Source organism: Pinus tabuliformis, chromosome J (assembly GCF_031772625.1).
Source record: "Pinus tabuliformis cultivar Carrire ecotype Pingquan chromosome J, CPIR1, whole genome shotgun sequence".
Classification (NCBI taxonomy): domain Eukaryota; kingdom Viridiplantae; phylum Streptophyta; class Pinopsida; order Pinales; family Pinaceae; genus Pinus; species Pinus tabuliformis.
This window is the reverse complement of record NC_142295.1, coordinates 1,459,392,416-1,459,411,995: the sequence shown is the minus strand read 5'-3', so window position 1 is coordinate 1,459,411,995 and position 19,580 is coordinate 1,459,392,416. Positions and strand designations below refer to the sequence as shown.

The following is a 19,580-nucleotide window of genomic DNA, read 5'->3' as shown; positions in this document are numbered from 1 at the left end:
ACTGTTGTCCATGAATTAATTTTTTTATGTGTTATAAACTTCTCATTTCTATGATCTACCATCCAAGGAGTCATCATGCCTCCAAAAGCCAGAGATACTGCATGGGCTCATTGTGATATGATTGATGGCAAAATGATCTGCAAATATTGCCAAAAATCCATTCAAGGAGGGGGTATTAAGAGGTTCAAGCAACACTTGGCTGGGATAGGAGGCCATGTAAAGCCATGTGGAGCACCAAATGAAATAATAGGGAATATTAGGGCAGAATACCTTCAGAAGTTTGAGACTCAAGTCACTGAACCAAAATAGAAGTTTGTGACTGCAACGAGACTCAACCAACTGAGTTTGATCATGATGATTGAGACTCATGAGAAGTTTCAACTTCAAGTGATAATGTTGATCACTATTATAGTATTACTATTATCATATATGTAGAGTCTAGACTGAAGTCTTGTAGTAGGCCACTGGCCCCATAGTTTGTAGGCTTTGTTTTTGCATTCTAGAGGCCATTTAGAGCCTCATTGCTTATGTATTTTGTCGATGATATGTATTGCACTTGGTGCCATTTTGATATATTCACCTTTACATGGTATATAAATGAGAAATATTTGCATATTTTGTCTCTATTGGCTTGGAATCATGGTTTTAAATTTTAAAAATAGTTTTTTTCATTAAAAAAAATTATAATGTATTTTTCTAAAACCAGTTCGTTTAGACCAAACCAGTCCCGGTTAGACTGGTTCCGGTTTTAAAAACATTGGTTTTATGGCATATTTTCATTATAAAAGGTATATAATAGAAAAGCGCAAATATAAAGGATTTATGCATAAGTTCAACACTACCATAGTTATGCATCTTAAGGGTGCATAAAGTTAAGTTTGCAGTGATGTATCGGGCCGATTGCGATTTGTGATGGAAGTAAACGGAGTGCTGAGCGGGCAGATTTGACAGGTTTATAAAGCAATATTAACTCTTTTGAGTTCCGTATTAATCAAGGGTTTGTGTTAATTTTTCTGTGTAAAGTGGAAAATTAGGGTTAGAGCCGAATCTGAAGAGGAAGACAATCGAGTATGTTTTCTTTGTATTTGGGCCAATCAAAATGCCTATGTAAGCCCAGGATTACACAAGCTTAACGCATTTCATTACGGCTAAACGAATTAAGCATCATTAGGGCATTTATAGAGGAACTCGGCAGCAGATTAACAGAGCAAGCCAACATTTATCGCCCTCTTCTGAATTCAATTATGTTCATGTTATTTCATGTTCGTTGATGTGTCTTTTACCCTCTGTAAAATTCTGTAATAGTTTTTACTTCATATAGTTAGAGAAGCAGTTAAATAATTTGGGCAGTTTTAGAGATCAATAACTGTTCCACAACGTATAAAAAGAGGAAAATTTACAAAGAAAGGGTTCGAACTTTTGAGAACCCAGAGACTAGACCACTGTATTCCTGATATAATTGTTGATTAATGAAAGAATCAGAAGTTTCCATGAATTTTTGGGTATAATTTTGTAACCCTCTCTGTTATGTGTTATCTTATGTTTTCTTCTTTCAAGTATAGTAATGAAGCTGCAGGACTTTATTTGATTATGTAGATAAAGTTAAAATTCCTTAAAAGAGCGCTCCTATACTTGAAGTTTCCACCTTCCTTTCTAAGTTATAGATAATAGTTTCTGTGAAAGACCAACATATTATCTTTAACTTCTCTAAGGGTCACAAATAGTAGTTTCTGTGTTAAGCATCATATTGTCTATGATTCAGTTCTCATTTTCATAATTCTTCTAAGTGACGGATAATAGTTTCTGTGAAAGATTAGCATGTTATCTTTAACTTTTCCTTCAAGCTTTCTTTATTCACTACAACAAAAACAATGATTAGCGTCCCTTTTTACTTCTTTTTTTGCATCTAGAGCCCATTTTTGGTGCTATTTGCATCCATTTATCAAATATGGTGCAAAACTTGACACAAAATTTGCATCAAGTTTTGCACCAAATCTTACACCAAGTTTAGCACCAGGTATTGCAATAGGTTTTGCACCACGTTTTGCACCAAATTTTATGCCAAGTTTTGTGTCATCCTTTACACCAGGTTTTGTTCCAGGTTTTGCATCAAGTTTGGCACCTAATTTTGTTTGACATACTTTTGCATCCACTTTTTGCACCTACACTTGCATCAACTTTTGCATCGACTTTCGCATCCTTTTTTGCATCCTTTTTTAAATCATTTTTTGCATCCATTTTTTCATCCATTTGTGCATCCCTTTTGCGCCAAGTTTTACATCGTGTTTTGTGTCTAGTTTTGCATAAAATTTTGCATCTACTTTTGTTGCATCCACTTTGCCCTCTTGTTTGGCATCCATATTTACATCCTCTTTTGCATCTATTATTGTACCCACTATTGCATCTAATATTTTTGTGCCACAATTAGTGCCTAGTTTGGCACCTCCTTTTGCACCCACTTTTGATTATAATTTTGCATCCACGTTTGCATCCTCATTTGCGTCTAGGTTTTCATCAACTACTACATCTATTTTTGCATCCCTTTTTGTATCCAATTTTGGACTGGGATTTGCATCGGGTTTTGTGTCTCGTTTTGCATCTACTTTTGCATCGACTTCTATTGCATCCACTTTTGCACACAATTTTGCATCCACTTTTGCACCCATTTTAAATTTCACTTTTTGCATCCCTTTTTACATCTTCATTTGCATCATACTTTGATTCTTTTTTTGCATCTATCATTACATCCACTTTTGTTATGCCACAATTTGCACCATGTTTTTCACTCACTGTTGTATCCACGCTTGCTTCCAATTTTGCATCCATGTTCACATCCTCTTTTGCATCAAATATTGCATCTATTTTTGCATCCACTTTTATGTCAGGTTTATGCATTGGGTTTTGCATCTTGTTTTGTATCTACTTTTGCATCTACTTACATTATATCCATTTTTTGCATCCAATTTTGTTTTGCCTGTTGCATCAATGTTTGCTTCCACTTTTACATCCATTTTTGCATCTTATTTTGCATATTTTTTGTCTATTGTTATATCCACTTTTGTTGCACCATATCTTGCGCCTACCATTGCAACCACATTTGCTTCCACGTTTGCATCCCCTATTGCATCCACTTTTGTTTCATCCATTTTTGCATATACTTTTGTTTCCGTTGTTGCATCCACATTTGTTTCACCACAATTTGTGCCAAGTTTTACACCTACCATTGGACCCATGTTTGCTTCCACTTTTGCCTTCATGTTTGCATCCAAGTTTGCATTGACAACTGCATCTACTTTTGCATCCACTTTTGTGTCAGGTTTTTCATGTTGTTGTGCATCTACTTATGTTGTATCCACTTTTCATCCAATTTTACTTCTATTGTTGCCCCCATTTCTATGTTCGCTTTTGCATCCCTTTTCCAACACTCATCATATTTTCTGCATTGATGATATTCCTTATGGCATTGACAATTATGAACAATTGATGACAATGTCAATAATATTGACAATGATGAAAATGAAGATGATGGCAATGACATGAATTGTGATTATGATGATAAAGACGATAGTGGTTACAATGACAATGATGATGATGGCAATGATTATGATGATGACGATGCTAATGACGTTGGCGAATCTTCCCAATTTTAGATGTTGTCATTGTCATAATCATAAGCATTATCTTTGGTGTCATGATCATCATTTTCATCTAGGTCATCATCAAAAACAATAATGGCATGAATGATGATGATGCATGATTACAACAATGTCGATAGAAATTACATTAATGATGATGATGGGGATGATAAAAATGACAATGACGATGATAATGGTGGTGATGATGATCATCATCGATCATCTGTCAAAAATAGAGTTGTTATTTCTCTTACGTATATCAATGTGTCCTAAACAACCCTTTTCTAGCACTGATCACATTTTTTGGGTTGATGATATTTCTTACAACATCTACAATTATGAACAATTGCAAACAATGTCCATAATGATGATGATGATGGCATGAATGGTGATTATGATGATAATGTAATGATGGCAATAACAATGACAAGGATGATGGTGATGATGATGACAATGATTATGATAATGAGAATGACCTTACAATCTTATGGATTCGTGAACAATTACTAGTTTCAATACCATCTTCTGGATACGTATTACTATCATACTTTTTAAATTTTCTGTCTCTCTTGAGGTATCTTACTATAATGGTGTTGTCAACACTAGAAAGATATCTTGTTGTAATGGTGGTTCTAATGTTAGCACTAGCAAAGTTTAGTAGGGAGGATGCTACTACAAGAGGAATTCCTTCTAAGTGACTATGGCATTCAAAATGAGGCTTTATGGGCTGCTTGTTAACACATGTTCTCATGCTCATATAAAATTAATGTGAAAAGTTGCTTTAATTGGTTCCCATGCATAATTGATATTGATAATGGGGTGGTATAAAATTGTAATGGGCATATCCGTTAGTTAGTTATGATGGGTCAACAACATTGAAACCATCCAAGTGACATTTCACCTTGGAACAATCGTCGCTCGTGCGAAAACACGAAGTTTATGTAAATGAAAGTTGTGATTGTAGTGGAATTAAAACCATCGAGAAATATCAAAGAAGACGCTGCCTACCAGTTTTGAAAGACAACCAAGGCATTGAACAACTATTTGCGTTAGGATGTAGTGAGGGAATCGAAGGAAATTTGGCAGCCCTAAGTTGCCATTACTATTGCCAATCACACATTCAATAGTAACCATAAAAGGTAGCCACATATAAACAGAACCTCGAGGTGTTGACAGTCAGAATCTATTGTAATAGCTTTGACGTATATATAGTTTTGTGTTTAGATGAGAATGAAGTGGGCTTCATCCAGGGTTCGGCTCAATCCTCGTCCATTCCATGCAGTGGTGTTTAATTCGCCAAGCAAGAGAATATTACGTGAGTGTTCAGAGTTAAATCAACAGAAATCAAGGACGTGTGATTGTCAAATTATTGCTCCTCCCTTATGATTGAGCGCTTGATGCGATGGTCATTAACCTTGGGTGATACTTTTATTCCCCATTTTCTATTGAAAAAGTAGCGTTTTTCTGTTCGATTATGATAGGATTGGATGAACGCCGGTTTGGGTGGATGTAGACCCATGTTTTTTTGTGGTGATCTTCAAATGTCTTGAGGATAAGAAAAAAATCCTTGACCAAGGTCCATGGTTTTGGGGATGAGTTGGTCTTCTAGTGAAGCCATGGTTTCCCAACTTCAATCCTCTCACTATGTTGCCGATGACTACTCTAGTATGGGTAAGATTCCCAGTTTTCCCATTCACTTTACCCATCTAGATCTCTTAGAAAAAGTGGGCAATTTTATTGGAAGATTCGTCAAAGTAGACAGGGAAAGACTTTTGAAAGGCATTTTCACCTATGTTTGCATATATGTTTAGGTAGATCCCAATGAAGTTTTGCGAGATAAAATTGAGCTCAAGTGGATGGGAATTGTGTATTCCCAACCCCTGGACTATGAAAATACAACTTTTCGATATAAGAATTACCAACAAGATAGACACCTTCAAACTGTCTGTCCCTTTCCAATAGGGGCTTCCTCCTTACAGTCATCTAAGAACTCTAGCTGCAGTTGGAGGGATCTTAAGGAAAGAGAGGGATCCAAAATGTAACACCCCTCCCTTGTGTGTCAAACTTTGCAAACCTAAGCTGAGAAAAGCTAGGTATGATGTGTAATATAAAAAGTAAATACATTATTAATAAATTAATCACTTGGAAAAGCGAGACACCAAGAGATGAGATTCTTGCCAAATCACATTGGTGAATGGGAAAGGATAATTCTTTCATGGTAAAGCTTCTCGATTTAATTCTAGATAAGTTGGATGGATTGGAGATAAATATCCATTGAGAAAAACATAAAAGTTGTGCGCGAGAGAAAGGCAATCTTCTATGAGGAAAATCCTCATGGGAGAGAAAGGTGAGCTTTTATGAGATAAGCCTACGCAAATGGATAAAAAGATCCATAAAAGCGAGACACCGCTAATGGAAACCATATCATGAAAGAAGGTATTAAATACCCATTGCATAGATCAATTGGAGGCGGTTGATCCATGGCAAGAACCTCGACTCGGTGGTGAACTGAAGAGTCATTTCTAGGTTGGGTAGCGGTGCTCTGTTTTCCAAGTGTCGTTCTCTCTTTTGATCTAGTTTGACTCACTTGCGTGGATTGTTCTGTATGTTGGTTTCTTACCCTCTATGTTATAAATTCCTTAGCATATGAGAGAATTTGCTTGAGTTTTAAATGCACTGCATGTGGCGTTAATGAGATGATTTTATGGATGCACATAAATGAAATTCTAATTACAGTCACAGTATGTGGATCTTATGTAGAATTGGTGTTAACCTGTCTTTTGTTAAGATAGTGAATAGTCGTGCTTGAGCCGCTATGCAAATTTGTTAACTGTGGTTAAGGCTCGACTGTATAAACTATGGTACAAGTTATTTGTGCTATGCATCCAATGCTGCGCTTCTGATTAATTGTGCATAATCCCTAAGATACACATGTTAACGTGTCATGCAACTGTGGCAGACGGATTATTGATTATGTATGATAAATGATTTTGTTTTGAAACGGTAGAGCCTATGGTTCGGGTTATCTAATATATGCATTATGCATTATAGGATGAATTGCATCCATTGAGGCGTTCTAATTATTTATTCGTATTGCATAAGATATATGTCGGTGGTACTTTCGGCCATGACAATAGGAATATGAACATGCTATATGGCAAAGCTAGTTATTGTAAATGGATGACCTGATCTCCATAAATGTTGGATTGAATCCTCAAAGGAGGGATACTCGAATGCGGGATATTGAATAATATTGATTGATTCCTCCTCTGTGATGTGATGTAGGCATGGGTAGAAGTGCTTGTGTTAGCTTTGTTATGAGGTAGTTGTATATGAACGCGTGTGACAACCATTACATCTAAATTTATTACAAGCTAAAATTAGTAAAGGAAACCAATATGTTGCCTTTAATACTGTGGCTAGGAGGTGTCTACTGAAAGAGGACCCAAAGTTGATCATAATTCATGGAACAAGGTACCAATCAACCTTAAGCACAATGCAAGAATAGGATGAAAACCTTAAGCATGACCACCAACTCATCGAATGGCCTTGAGGCTGCAATATGCAAGAAGAGGATGAAAAACATTGACTTTGAAAGCTTTTACAACCAGAGAACCTTAAAACCCCAACTCCCTCCTTAGGACAAGTGTATTTGAGTTTACCAAGAGTTGGCTTCCAACACACCCAACGCTCAATGCCAAACATGACATGGTACACTAAAACACAAAGACCGTAAAACCTTTCAACATATCGACAAAGTACACATTCTTCCTTGAAATACACATTCTAAGGAAACCCACAAATGACTTCTCCTCATTTTGAGGATGGTACCTAAGTTAAATTGGATTGCATAGGGATTTCTTAACACAGGGTTCAAAATTATTACAACAATATACTCATTAATCACTAAATATGTCATTTGTAGGAATTGCAGTTAGGTGGGGAGGATAACACTCCTATCCATTTTTAAAGCTACACCCAATTAATAAGTTCTCCATGTGCCACAATAAATGCAATTTTTATGACTATAGTGACACATCCCTCGAGATTTCCTTCCACACCAACACTTTTATCCATGAACTAAAGAGTGACTATTTCATTATTATATTATACATACATGTTAATATAAGCATTAAAATTTGTATTCCTTTGTAAAAAATGATAGTCCAAGAGATACATTTGATCACCTTGTCTTGTATCCAATATCCAATGTTGACCCCTATATCCTTAGATCTAGAGTGAAGGTTTCATTTCTAATGTTGTGTTTGAGCTTAAATTCTAATTAAATATTTGGGTTAGCCAAGGTCATTACTTAACTTAATGACTTTGCAATATACAATGTATCATATTTTTTTTAAGTTCAATTGGTGAGATATGTCTGGGGGATTGAACTTTCGATCACTTGGATACACAAGGGCTTGCCAACATGCTTTTTTCCAATTGTGCTACTACCCTCAAAAAATATACAATGTATCATATTAACATCCACTTAAACCAAATTGACTTTTGGGACACATGTCTCTTTGATGATGAAGGGAATCCAATTATGTGATGTCAAACACATTCCCTCACAAACACTCACAAAGACCCTACACTTTTTAGGGTTCGAACCTAGGTTGTCTGTTATGAAACCAACTCACAAAAAGATAGAAAAGATAGATCAACAACTTAGAAATCAGCCTCTTTGAGGGGGCAACCTCCTTTACATTACACAAAAGAACAATTATTGGATGATACAAATGACAAAGCCTCATTTCTATATATAGGAGTCTAAGGGGTCACAATATAATCAAAGTCAACATAACAATAATAATATAAGGGCACAAAAATAACAATAGTGGGCTTCTATGGGGCACAATAATAACAATATGGGGACAATAAGGGCACAACAATAACAGTAAGGGCCACAATGACACTAGTAATGGGGGAATCACTAGTGTTATAGGGACCTAACATTGTCTATATGGAAACACTGTATAATTTTGAATTTATTTATTGTAGATTTGTACATAGATGGATATTCCTTTCTTTGCATTTATCTTTTAGACTTCTTGCTTTCACCAATTGATTTAGAGCTTATGGAGTCTCAAGTAGCACCAATCCCCTTGCTTCTATTGGATTGAATAACATGATTTCTCTTTTGAAATCCATAATATCTCATTCACATGCTTCCTATTTCTCCCATAAGACTTTAGCACAGACTCCATGATCATGTTTGTGTCCCTCTTAATAACGCACTCCTTGGAAGGGGCCATAAAATCTTTTATTAGGACTAAACTTGGATGTCTCTTCTTTCTTGCCCTTTGATTCTTCATTCAATCATACCACCCATCAACTTGTTATTTTTCCATTTTTCTTATAATGACCTTTGTTGTTGGGAAGGTGCCTTTCAAGTATTTTGTCTTTGCATATAGATACACATAAAGTATCATTATTTTAATCTAATGGATGTGGTTGTTAAAATCACCAATATTTAATTAAATATGCATTGTTATACCTTTGCTCAAGTCAACTTCAATTCAAATTCTAAGACATGTGTGTATACCCTTCCTTGCTTAGTTTGTATATTGTTGTAAGTCCCCAATATATTTATGTTGGCTTTTGAAAGATCATCTCATCCCAAAATAAGTAGGGGGGATTCAATATTCAAATCCGGCAGAGTGGGGTTGAAGAAATGGATATTGAAGATGGATCCAATTATAGAAACTATCTTTTGAAAAAAGGTTAGTTTTGCCCCAAAAAGAAAGTCCCTCCTTTGAGACCTTGCCACAACTTCCATAGTTGTGAAATTTTACAATAATAGAACCTCTAGAGTAGAGGTTTACCATATACTTAGAACTTAGGTTGGAATTGATTTGATTCTTGAACTCTTTAGATGATGACTAGAGATCATTAAATACATAGTTTGAAGCGTTTGCTTGTAGTTATTAATGAACTTGTTAACCATCCATAGATGAATACTTCCCTTGCACATGTGCTTGATTTTGTCAATAATGAAAGAATCCTACTATGTTTTTGGTATATTCGACAAGACTACATCTTTAAAATAAAGAAGATTCAATTCTTAATGCTTTGCAATCCTGTAAGAGGGAGGGACAATCGAAGTCACGCAGGAGGAGGTATTCCCTTTGTTTAGCGAAACTCTACAGAGATAAAGCACTAAATGCAAGATTAACCCCTTGTTTATGTGATAATTAGGGAATATATATCTATTCTCTCAAAGATTAGTCTTATATATTCAAAAAGAATTTCTCATTTATTCTAAATAACACTTAACACTGTTTATAGAATAATTTCTCACCATTACAATCACAATAATCATTTTTCAAGGCAAAAACTACATCAAAACTTTTTGAATATGCAAGTAGATAATCTCCACAAATGAAGATGAAAACATATTTTGAGCATGTTTAAAGTGGATTAAAATATAATAATAAAAGACAAACAAAAATCTTGATACAATAATAGCTCAAATAATTATCTTTAACAAAAATCTATTAAAAATTACTATAAAATTATAAAATGAAATTAACATTAATAAATAATCAATTAATTTATATAAAATCCCAATTTAATAATGAATAATTACTTAATTCTTTAAGTTCCACTTCAAAGAAAGCATTGACACATCAGCTAGAGAAGGGTGCATTATTGTTTTGGAGTAAGAGAAGGGTGCATTATTGTTTCGGAGTTCTATGTCCGTCGCATCAATATTTTATTTGATGTGCCCAATTATTTTTCCAAAGTAAAACTATTATTCAGCTTAAATAATAGAATGTATAATATTTCAAATTCTATAAAATGTATAATATTTCAAATTCTTTGAAAATCCGTTTTACTGAAACACAAATATATGGCCGTCGATGACATGATCGGACGGTAGATATTCTATCCCGCCTTTAAATTCAAATCCTCTTGGTAGTTTGGCGCCATTGCGCATATCCCTCTCAACGAGCTCAGTAGCTCGCATATGAACAATCATGGTTTGCAATCGCATAAACATTGCCCCAGAATCGATCCACGAGCCACCAGATCTCTCTCTGCACGACTTCCAACAGTTCATCCGCGTTTCTTCGCGGTCAAAACGATTTCAGAAAAGGTATTTTTCTGCAAGAGAGTGCTAAAATTGCAAAGCGCCATTATTTTCTTGTCGCCGTCATGAATCCTCTACGCCTTGTCCTAATGAAATTATTTAGAGTTCTTGATTGGAAAAATTTGCCATATTTCAACTTTCTGGAAATATTTCAACTTTTTGCCTTGCAGTTCATTCCCCAATGTCACTTCAGGAGCACGCAGGTAGTGATAAAACTTGGGTCTGGCATGCAACTGATTTCTCAGATGGGGAACTGAAGGAAGAACTCTTCTGCATTCGTCTTGGCTCTGTAGACAGTGAGCACTGTTCTTAGACTCTTCTAATCCTTGTTATGATCTTTTCTTTCTGTCTTGTATTTTTCTTTGATAAAATCAATGTTTGAGCACCTATATTCTTGGATCATTTCATTGAAGGGTTGATTTTGCATATGTTCTTAGGATGCTTTTGTGCAGATTATAGTGGGTTGGTAAGGGATCCCCCTCCCCAAACACCCTATCAGCATAGTTAAGACTTGAGTTTAGGGTGGCTTTAATTATCTCTGGTAATAGCAAATGATACGGAGGATTGTGCATAACCCACCCCCTTTTTGATTCCAATAAGCAGGTCACTATGGTAATCCGATTTCAATTTGTAGTTAGAAAATGGGGTCACAACTTTCCATATTTTTTGTTTTGTTTTGTCTTTTTACATCAAACAATAGTATATTTATTAGAACCATAGTCAACTAAACAAACAGGAAACAATTTATTTGACAGGTGGAAGAAGTGATAGGCTTAGAGCAATTGAATTGTAGGCCATGCTTCTTGACAAATTGATGAACAAATGTCTCCTTACTTGAGATTTAGGTTGGCACCATGGCACCATCCTGTCCATCATTATACACTAATCTTGTCATTATCTTCTTCACTGTGAATGACTGGCCTGTTCCCTGCAAATAGATCTGGGCATAGAGGAGCCAATCCAAGAACAGTAATCTCTAGCACAAGACAATATTAATGATCTAAATACCTAATCCTGAAGCTTGAGTTTGATTTTTCTCTACTGGTTCTGAATCTCTGATTGAGAATCTCCCACTCGTCATTATCAAACCTTCTCCTTCATCATTGGCATCAGCTGCACTGCTGAGGTACTTTGGTTGGTTGTCATTGGACTTGAGAGCTTGAAGTTTCAAATGATTATAGTAACAGACAGCCAGAAAAGCCAGTCCACACCCACTCAAGTTTATGACTGTAACCTTTTCATTTATTACAGACAAAGATTATGTTATGAGCAGCCAGTCCTTGACAAGACCAGCAACATTCATAGTCAAGGCTGAAGTCTTTCCTATCAGAAGAAACACTGCAAGATTAAGAGCCAAGGCACAAGCAGAAATGTCATGTAATCCAAATCAAAGGAAGAGACCCTGATTATCAGAAATGGGTATTCTACTAAGGCCCAGGGGGTGCTGAGAAAAACAAGGCAACAAGGAGCAACAAAGATGTGATGGGATTCAACTTAATCCCTTTTGATGTTCGTGGAATTTGTATGAGAACCAATTGGGTAGTCTCACATGCAACTGCACTTAACTGGAGAATCACCTCCCATGCATTCATCTTGGCCTCCCCATAAGCTGAAATAGTAACTCCAATGGATATGGCCAACATATTGGCCTCGGGCTCACCTTTATAAGCTTCTTTCTTCAGGGAAACCACAATCAAATACACAGCAATGGGAATTAGAGCTTTCAGCATTTGAAATAATGATACTGAGAGGAAAACATAGGCAGAATTTGAAAACCAGAGACCCAAAGAATACACTTATCAATACTATGGGTTCAACGAGCTTGAAGACTCTTACAATAGCAACAACCAGTGTTGAGTAGAAGCCCATGTGAATCATGGTGGGACTGATCACACTAAAGTTGTCAAGCAATGGCAACTCCAATGGATATGGCTAACATATTGGCCATGGCCTCACCTTTATAAGATTCTTTCTTCAGGGGAACTGCAATCGAATGCATATCAAATGGGCACAAGAGCTTTCAACATTTGAAATATCGATACTTTGAGAGACATGCACCAAGGGCTGCATCATTTAGGATTTGTACTCAGTTTAGGTGTCATATTCAAGGGGAAGTTGTTATGCTTTCCACCACTTCATAGATTGTTAGAGTGATGAAACAAAAGAGGCTCCCTCTTGAGGCTAGATTATGTCATTCATATCAGCTGTGTTGTTGATGTCCTAGCTCAGCCAGGTCTTGCCAAAACTCTGTTGAGGTTCAAAATTTATTATAAACTGAAATGTCTTCACAAGAATTGACCTCATAAAATGCCATAATCACAAGATATGCCATACATGGCTGTGATTATGGCTCGCAAGACCCTTAGACTTTGAGCAATGAGGCTCGCAACATCACTTATGATTATGCACTCTACAATTCTGTGACCAGCTGAATGTCAAGCAATTGAACCACGATTTAAATCCTATTTTGTCAGCAATAAGTACTATACTTTGTCTTTATTTAGTGTAGAGAACCAAGCACTTATTCTGCTCATCTATAGAAGGGACAATGGTTGTTTGCCTATGAGGTATAAGGAAATCCTATCAGATGTTTTGTATTTTCGTATGGAATTGAATCATACTCCTGCACACTGTAACATTCATATATATCAACCTGTAGAGGCTTTAATAACACCTGGTATTCTGGTTAGTGATTTTATTGGACCTCATGTGCATATCCTACATGCACAGGATGGACTATTCATATGTTACAGGGTATTATTCTTATTATTTAGGGTGCACATCTTCAGGTGCTCAAGAACGATTACTAGAACAGTCAGTTAATTCTGCAATTTAAAGGATGAAAAAGGAGGTTATAGGAGTCTAGTTTTGGTTCTCATCCACAATGTCACACTAGTCTGCCTGGGCATGGTTCTCATGGTTTAATAGTGACTTGAGGAGTCATAATACCACAGATCACTAAACACGAACAGCTAAGGTAGCCCAAGGACAATAGCCATCTTTACACATTAGCCACCTTCCACCTATTAGACTAGCCCTACATTCAGCAGAGCAGAGATAATATTTTCAAGAGTTTCCTTGCTTGGACATTAGATGATAGGAGAGCCGAGCATCATCATTCCTATGCCTCCCGTAGGATCACACAACTGGATCCTTTCTTAAGCTTTTGGCAATTCCAACAGTGATCCAATAGCCTGGTTCCCACCACCATTGACATCATCCCATCCCTCTCTCCAGACTTTTAGTGCAGACACTCTGTTGTATCCCTACATTTATGCTACTATTAGATAGTTTGATGGTTTTTTTTTCCCGTTTTGATGCCTTGAGACGTGAAGATTCAAGAAATTTGATCGTTTTGATGCCTTGAGACATGAAGGAATTTGATCTTGTTGAAGGCTGAAGCTCCACATTTTTTAATAATTCTTTTGTGCCAATGGGCTGTGTATCACTGTTTGGAAGAGACGTGCACAGTAGCTCTTAGAATAATCATTGAATCACCCACCACTGTTGCCTAGCAGGCCCCTTGAGCTTCAGGAAGCTGGAGGCCTTTGAAGAGGGCTTGAGCCTTCACTTGTTTGTTCACGAAAATACCAACCTGCCGTAATATCGACTCTCTTGATTTCATCTGAAGTCAATGAAGGCTCCCTGCCCCTGCCATTCCAGGTTTCTTTTAAAGGTGCCATCAAGGAAAAGGGTTGTTATACCTTGATCCAGCATCCAGGGTTTCACGTCTTAGAGAGACACATCTTGAGAAATAGGTGGATGGTCCATACTGTATTCCCAAGCTTAATGCACTTGCCATTGCGTGGGATACATGATAGGTGTTTCCAAAGGAAACGGGCCAAGGACTCGCAAAATGGCGAGACAGGGGATCCTTTTATCACCGACTTTGTTTGAAATAGTTATGGCGAAGTCCATCTTTCCACCAGGCCACTTTGTCGGACAAATATTTCAACAACAGTTTGGCTTCCCTGGCTTGGTTAGATATCATTGGATCTCTTATTGCCAAGCCCCACTACTCTCAAATGGGGCTCGAACCATAATCCAATTGATTAAATTGAATATTTTGTTGTCCGCTGTCTCCTTTCTACAGGAACCACCTTATCTCTCTCCCAAGGATATAGGTAACCTACCGGTGCCAAGAGGGCTGAAATCAGGAAAAGTGACAATACATCTTACCTGGATTATCATATTGATATTTACTGTGACTAGATTGATTCATTATCCTTTTGGCTGTACTTACCCATGGGTTTTATTTTGCTCTTATTACATTCCTGAAAGATTTGCGGAAGATCTCAAAGCGCTCTTCTTTGTTTAATCCGTATGTAATGATTGTTTTCCAAAATATGCTTGCAAAAATATGCTTGAGCTATTTTGACATATTTAATGTTAATTTTAAGATATAGGAATGGTATTGGGTTTTTCCCTCATGGTACAGAAATGGAAAGAAGATGAAGTGGACAACAATAATTAGAATTATTCTTAGAAATTAGTTAATGGTTGGTATTGAAATAAAAATAGTTATTGTTTTAAAAAATGTGATTTTATAATAAATTAATAACAATGAAATAATAACTCTCTTGTTTATATTCAGCCTGTAGGCTATTCAATTCCATATCATTCCATTATTATTTACAACTCATTTAATTGTCAATCTCATGCTATGATATTGGCTTTATCCCCAATCCAACATGTACTGCAGATTTACCTTGATCTTCACTTGTGTTATTGTATGTTTTTGCAATTTCTTGGAAAGCTTTAATGCATTTGGTCTTTTATCGACTCCTTTGTAATGGTGAGATTGTACTGTGTAATAACTGTTCTCCTGTAGCTTTCGTATTTTGGATATGGGGCATTATATCTCGAGGAACACAGATAGACTAACACTCTCTTTATTTTCCTGTAAATAAAACAGAGAGTTTCAGGTGCTTGAATCAGGGGTGGAACACTATAATGCTAAAGAGGTTCAAATTTGAAAATTGTTGAATGCCTTTCCTCCATAACAACCGAACAACTCTAGCATAACAAGTGAAACAACTCTTTAACAAAATGGAGAGGGGAGGTGCAAGTAAAACAACTCTTTCAAAAAATGGAAGCTCTCTCAAATCGCGCAATGATGACTCCAAGGACTGCCTTTTGAGTTCTTTAATTTCCTTCGAACTCTCCTCTCCTTTTAGCAGACATTTCAAGGGCAAAGATAATTGCATTTCTAGCCTTCCCATTTTTTGTTCCTTTCTTGTGGTGGTTTTCCCAACAATTTCCACCCTAAGTAGCGTTGTTGTGGACGAAGTTTACTATTTTCTTATAAATGACATTTTGCTCCTTCCTTCGAACGTTTCGAACAGCTTTAGGTACCATTGTTTCCTTTAGAAATGATGGTTCCATGTTTAATTCGTTGTTTCGTTATGATGTCCTCTCTTTAACCGTGGTGACCTACGTTTAGGTTGAGATCAGCTCCAATGGTTGATGGAAGAATGATTTGTCTAATTGTAGGATGTTGTCAATAGGTTTGTGCAAGGCTCTGTCTCACTAAGTGCCTTACGGAATAATTTTTACCCTTCACAAGTGGCTCCCACTCTCAACCCCTCTCCATTAAATGGACCCCTCTCCATTAAATTTGAACATGACATTTCATGAGTTAAATCCAACACAAACTACTTGATCCACACTAGATAGGTTTATTCTATTGTTAAATTTGAAAATGACATTTTATGGGCTAAATCCGACACAAACTGCTTGATCCACACTTGATAGGTTTATTCTATTGATATATATATATATATATATATATGTTTTGGTTACACTTAAACTACACAATTGTCATTGTTATATTTTTTTAACTTTATTTTTTCTCACTTTAGGAGTTACTTTTAAAACAACGCATTTTATTTATTCTATTGTTGTATATATATATTTTTGTTTTGGTTACACTTTAACTACACAATTGTCATTGTTATATTTTTTAACTTTATTTTTCTCACTTTAGGAGTTACTTTTAAAAAAACGCATTTTATTTATATTGGATATATTTTTTAATTCCATTGATTTGTTTGTATCATCATTGGTTGAAGATCAGCGAAAGTAATGTGGTGTCCGTGGCAGAAGATGAGCTAATGCGCATTCTCATATTGATGCGAAACTTTGTGCCTGGATATAAGCAAATTGTTGAGGGTGATTGGAAAGTGGCAGCAATTTCTTACAGGTCATATGATCTAGAAGGGAAAACTATTGGTTCTATTGGTGCAGGGTGTATTGGCAAAGAACTACTTAAGCGTTTGAAGGTATTCATTCTTAGGATCTAGTACTACTTCATGATGTTGCAAACTTCTTTTCAAAAATCAGTGCTCCATAATTCTTACGCATGCATGCTGTTTGTTTCAAAATTTCAATCTAATAATAATAAACATTACATGATGTTGAATTGAATTGCGTTCGTTTGTACAGCCCTTCAATTGTAAGCTTCTTTACCACGACCGTCTTTCTATTGGACCCGAATTGGAAAAGGAAACTGGAGCAACATTGGAGACAAATCTTGACGAAATGCTACCTAAATGTGATGTACTTGTCATTAATATGCCTCTTTCTGACAAAACTAGGTGCGCCTTATCACAATTTCATAAATAATCTCTCCCATTATTCACTCAAACATCAATAGCACCTATATATTTTGTACAACTTGTGAACAAAAACCTAATTATTGTTTCTCTTGCCCTTTCCTTTTGGTTACAGTAGGGGAATGTTTAACAAGGAAGGTGTTCTCTACCAAGCCTAGCTTTTCTCTCAGAATCTTAACATCCCCTTTGCAAAGGGTTTCATTAGAATGACAACAACCCGCATTTAAAGCATTTCTCCACCCATCCTAATTAGAAATACAATTTTGGGTTCTCTACTAATTTTCTCCACACCCATTTAATCTAACAATGGACATAGAGCATGTATATTTATACTTGTGTGTTGGAAATACCATTTTATACTTTAATGTTTATTATTTTTGTTTTATTATTATTACTTGAATTTCTTCTTAACAAGTGGTTGTGTTTCTTTTGGTTTTAGTGAAAGTATGGGCTCCAATGTTGGCTCTCTTATTATGGAGTATAATTCATCTTTGAGAATTTTTCAATTATTAAAGTAGGTTAGTCAATTGCTTAAAATATTAAATTTATTTCAAAAAGTTTTTGTTACTTTATAGGTTAGACACTGGCTTGAAATATTAAACTTATTTCAAAATGTTTTTGTTACTTTATAGATAAGGCGTAGATTTCTTGGCTCTATGATGAAAATAATGAAGGGAAAATACATGTTAATATGTTACTTGTGCTCTTTGACTGAAAAATACACGGTGAGAGAAAAATGAATATTATGCTAATTGAGGAATGTTTTTCACTTGTCGAACTTATAGTATTGAATTTAACACACTAACACTTTACAACAATGAACTAACAATATTCATGATGAAAATAGCAATATGGAAGATTTATCTGCATAATGAAAAAGGCAATATGGAAGATTCCGATCACGTTCCAAGGCATTTCTTAAAATGTGGATGTGACAAAAGGTTGTTTTGGAATTTGTTGTTTGTATATGGAAAATTTCTTGATCATTGTGTATAATCCTAATGTTGATAGATATGTCTACTAAATGCTTCCAGTTAATGGGGCATTGATTTGAGCATTCAATATATTTTTATTCTTTATCAAAGTATTCTTTTGTTGTATTTGTATTTTTCAATTTATGCCTTATGGCGTTTCCTTTGCAACATCTGGTGCAAATGCTAATATATCTTACCTCATTTTATGGTTAACATTGTATAACAAAAACATGCGTTGTGTTATGTAATTAATACTAACATGTAATATTGATTTTTTTTGTCAGAATGCTATAGGTAATGATTGCCAAGACGATGATCCAAATTATGTTCAACATATATCAGGAGATGACGAGGATGATGGTGGTGAAGGAGGAGATGATGATGATAGTTGCGGTGTTGGTGATGATGTGGATCAGAGTAATGAGGATGGTCAAGATGATCATGAGGATGATCTTGGTGGTGGTAGCTAGGCATGCACATGCATTGTTTTTTATGAAGAAATTATTGTGTAGAATGACATTGTTATGTTTAGATGGGTGTTGTGAATTTACCCTATATCAATGAGACATTTTGATTTTGTAATCATACGATGAGTTTGATTTATGTATGTTGTTAATTTATCGTAGAATAACGATATTCATGAAATATTTTGATTTGTTAATCATATTTGAATTTTACTTGTTTTGATTAAAAATAATACTGATTTTATTAGTATTATGTTGCTATTTTATACATGTTTTGAAAATTGTTAATGACACATTGTTATTTTTTTGGATGGATGTTGTCAATTTCTCTTAAATTTCTTTACAAATGATTTTGAATTGTGATATCTGCTTTAATGATATTTAGAAACTATCATATATTTCACTATGAATCTATAAAGGGGGTCATATATGTAAAGAAAAATATACTCTATATAAGAAGTCAAATGCAGATGTAACCATGGATGCAAAATTGAAAGTAAAATTGGATGTTAAACTAGGAATTAATACAAAATGCAAACAATTGACATACAAAGTGTTTTAAATTAGAAGTGAAAAATTGTGCAATAGTTGATACAAAGAAGGGAACAAAACATGGCATACAAAAGGATATCAAATTGGGCAAAAACAAGGACACATAAATGGGCACCAAATTAGATGCAAAAAAAGACAACAACTAGATGTAAAATAAGATGCAAAGTTGAGCGTTAAAAAGAAGCAAAAAACGTTACAAATTAATATGCCAAATGATGATGCAAATAATGGTGTAAATTTGGGATGCA

General features: G+C 35.4%; 1 protein-coding gene across 2 annotated transcripts; it reads left to right on the top strand.

Moving 5' to 3' along the window:
• Positions 1-10,719: 10,719 nt before the first annotated feature.
• LOC149232869 (formate dehydrogenase, chloroplastic/mitochondrial-like) lies at positions 10,720-18,906 on the top strand. 2 transcript variants are annotated; one of them, XM_089376595.1, is made up of 4 exons: positions 10,726-11,024; positions 16,800-17,009; positions 17,173-17,324; positions 18,601-18,734. In XM_089376595.1, exons 2-4 carry the CDS (start codon positions 16,842-16,844, stop codon positions 18,608-18,610), a joined length of 330 nt encoding a protein of 109 aa, XP_089232721.1. In that variant the 5' UTR covers positions 10,726-11,024; positions 16,800-16,841; the 3' UTR covers positions 18,611-18,734. The 2 variants fall into 2 exon arrangements, with proteins under 2 accessions (XP_089232720.1, XP_089232721.1); XM_089376594.1 differs by lacking the exon at positions 17,173-17,324 and having other exon boundaries at positions 10,720-11,024; positions 18,601-18,906.
• The last annotated feature ends 674 nt before the right edge of the window (positions 18,907-19,580 follow it).

What these genes read in the sequence shown, in the direction of transcription:
- LOC149232869 (XM_089376594.1), top strand. Translation starts at nt 16,842, where the DNA reads ATGCGCATTCTCATATTGATGCGAAACTTTGTGCCTGGATATAAGCAA. An exon ending in AACTACTTAAGCGTTTGAAG is followed by an intron (nt 17,010 to 18,600) that starts GTATTCATTCTT and finishes TTTTTTTGTCAG; the next exon opens with AATGCTATAGGTAATGATTG.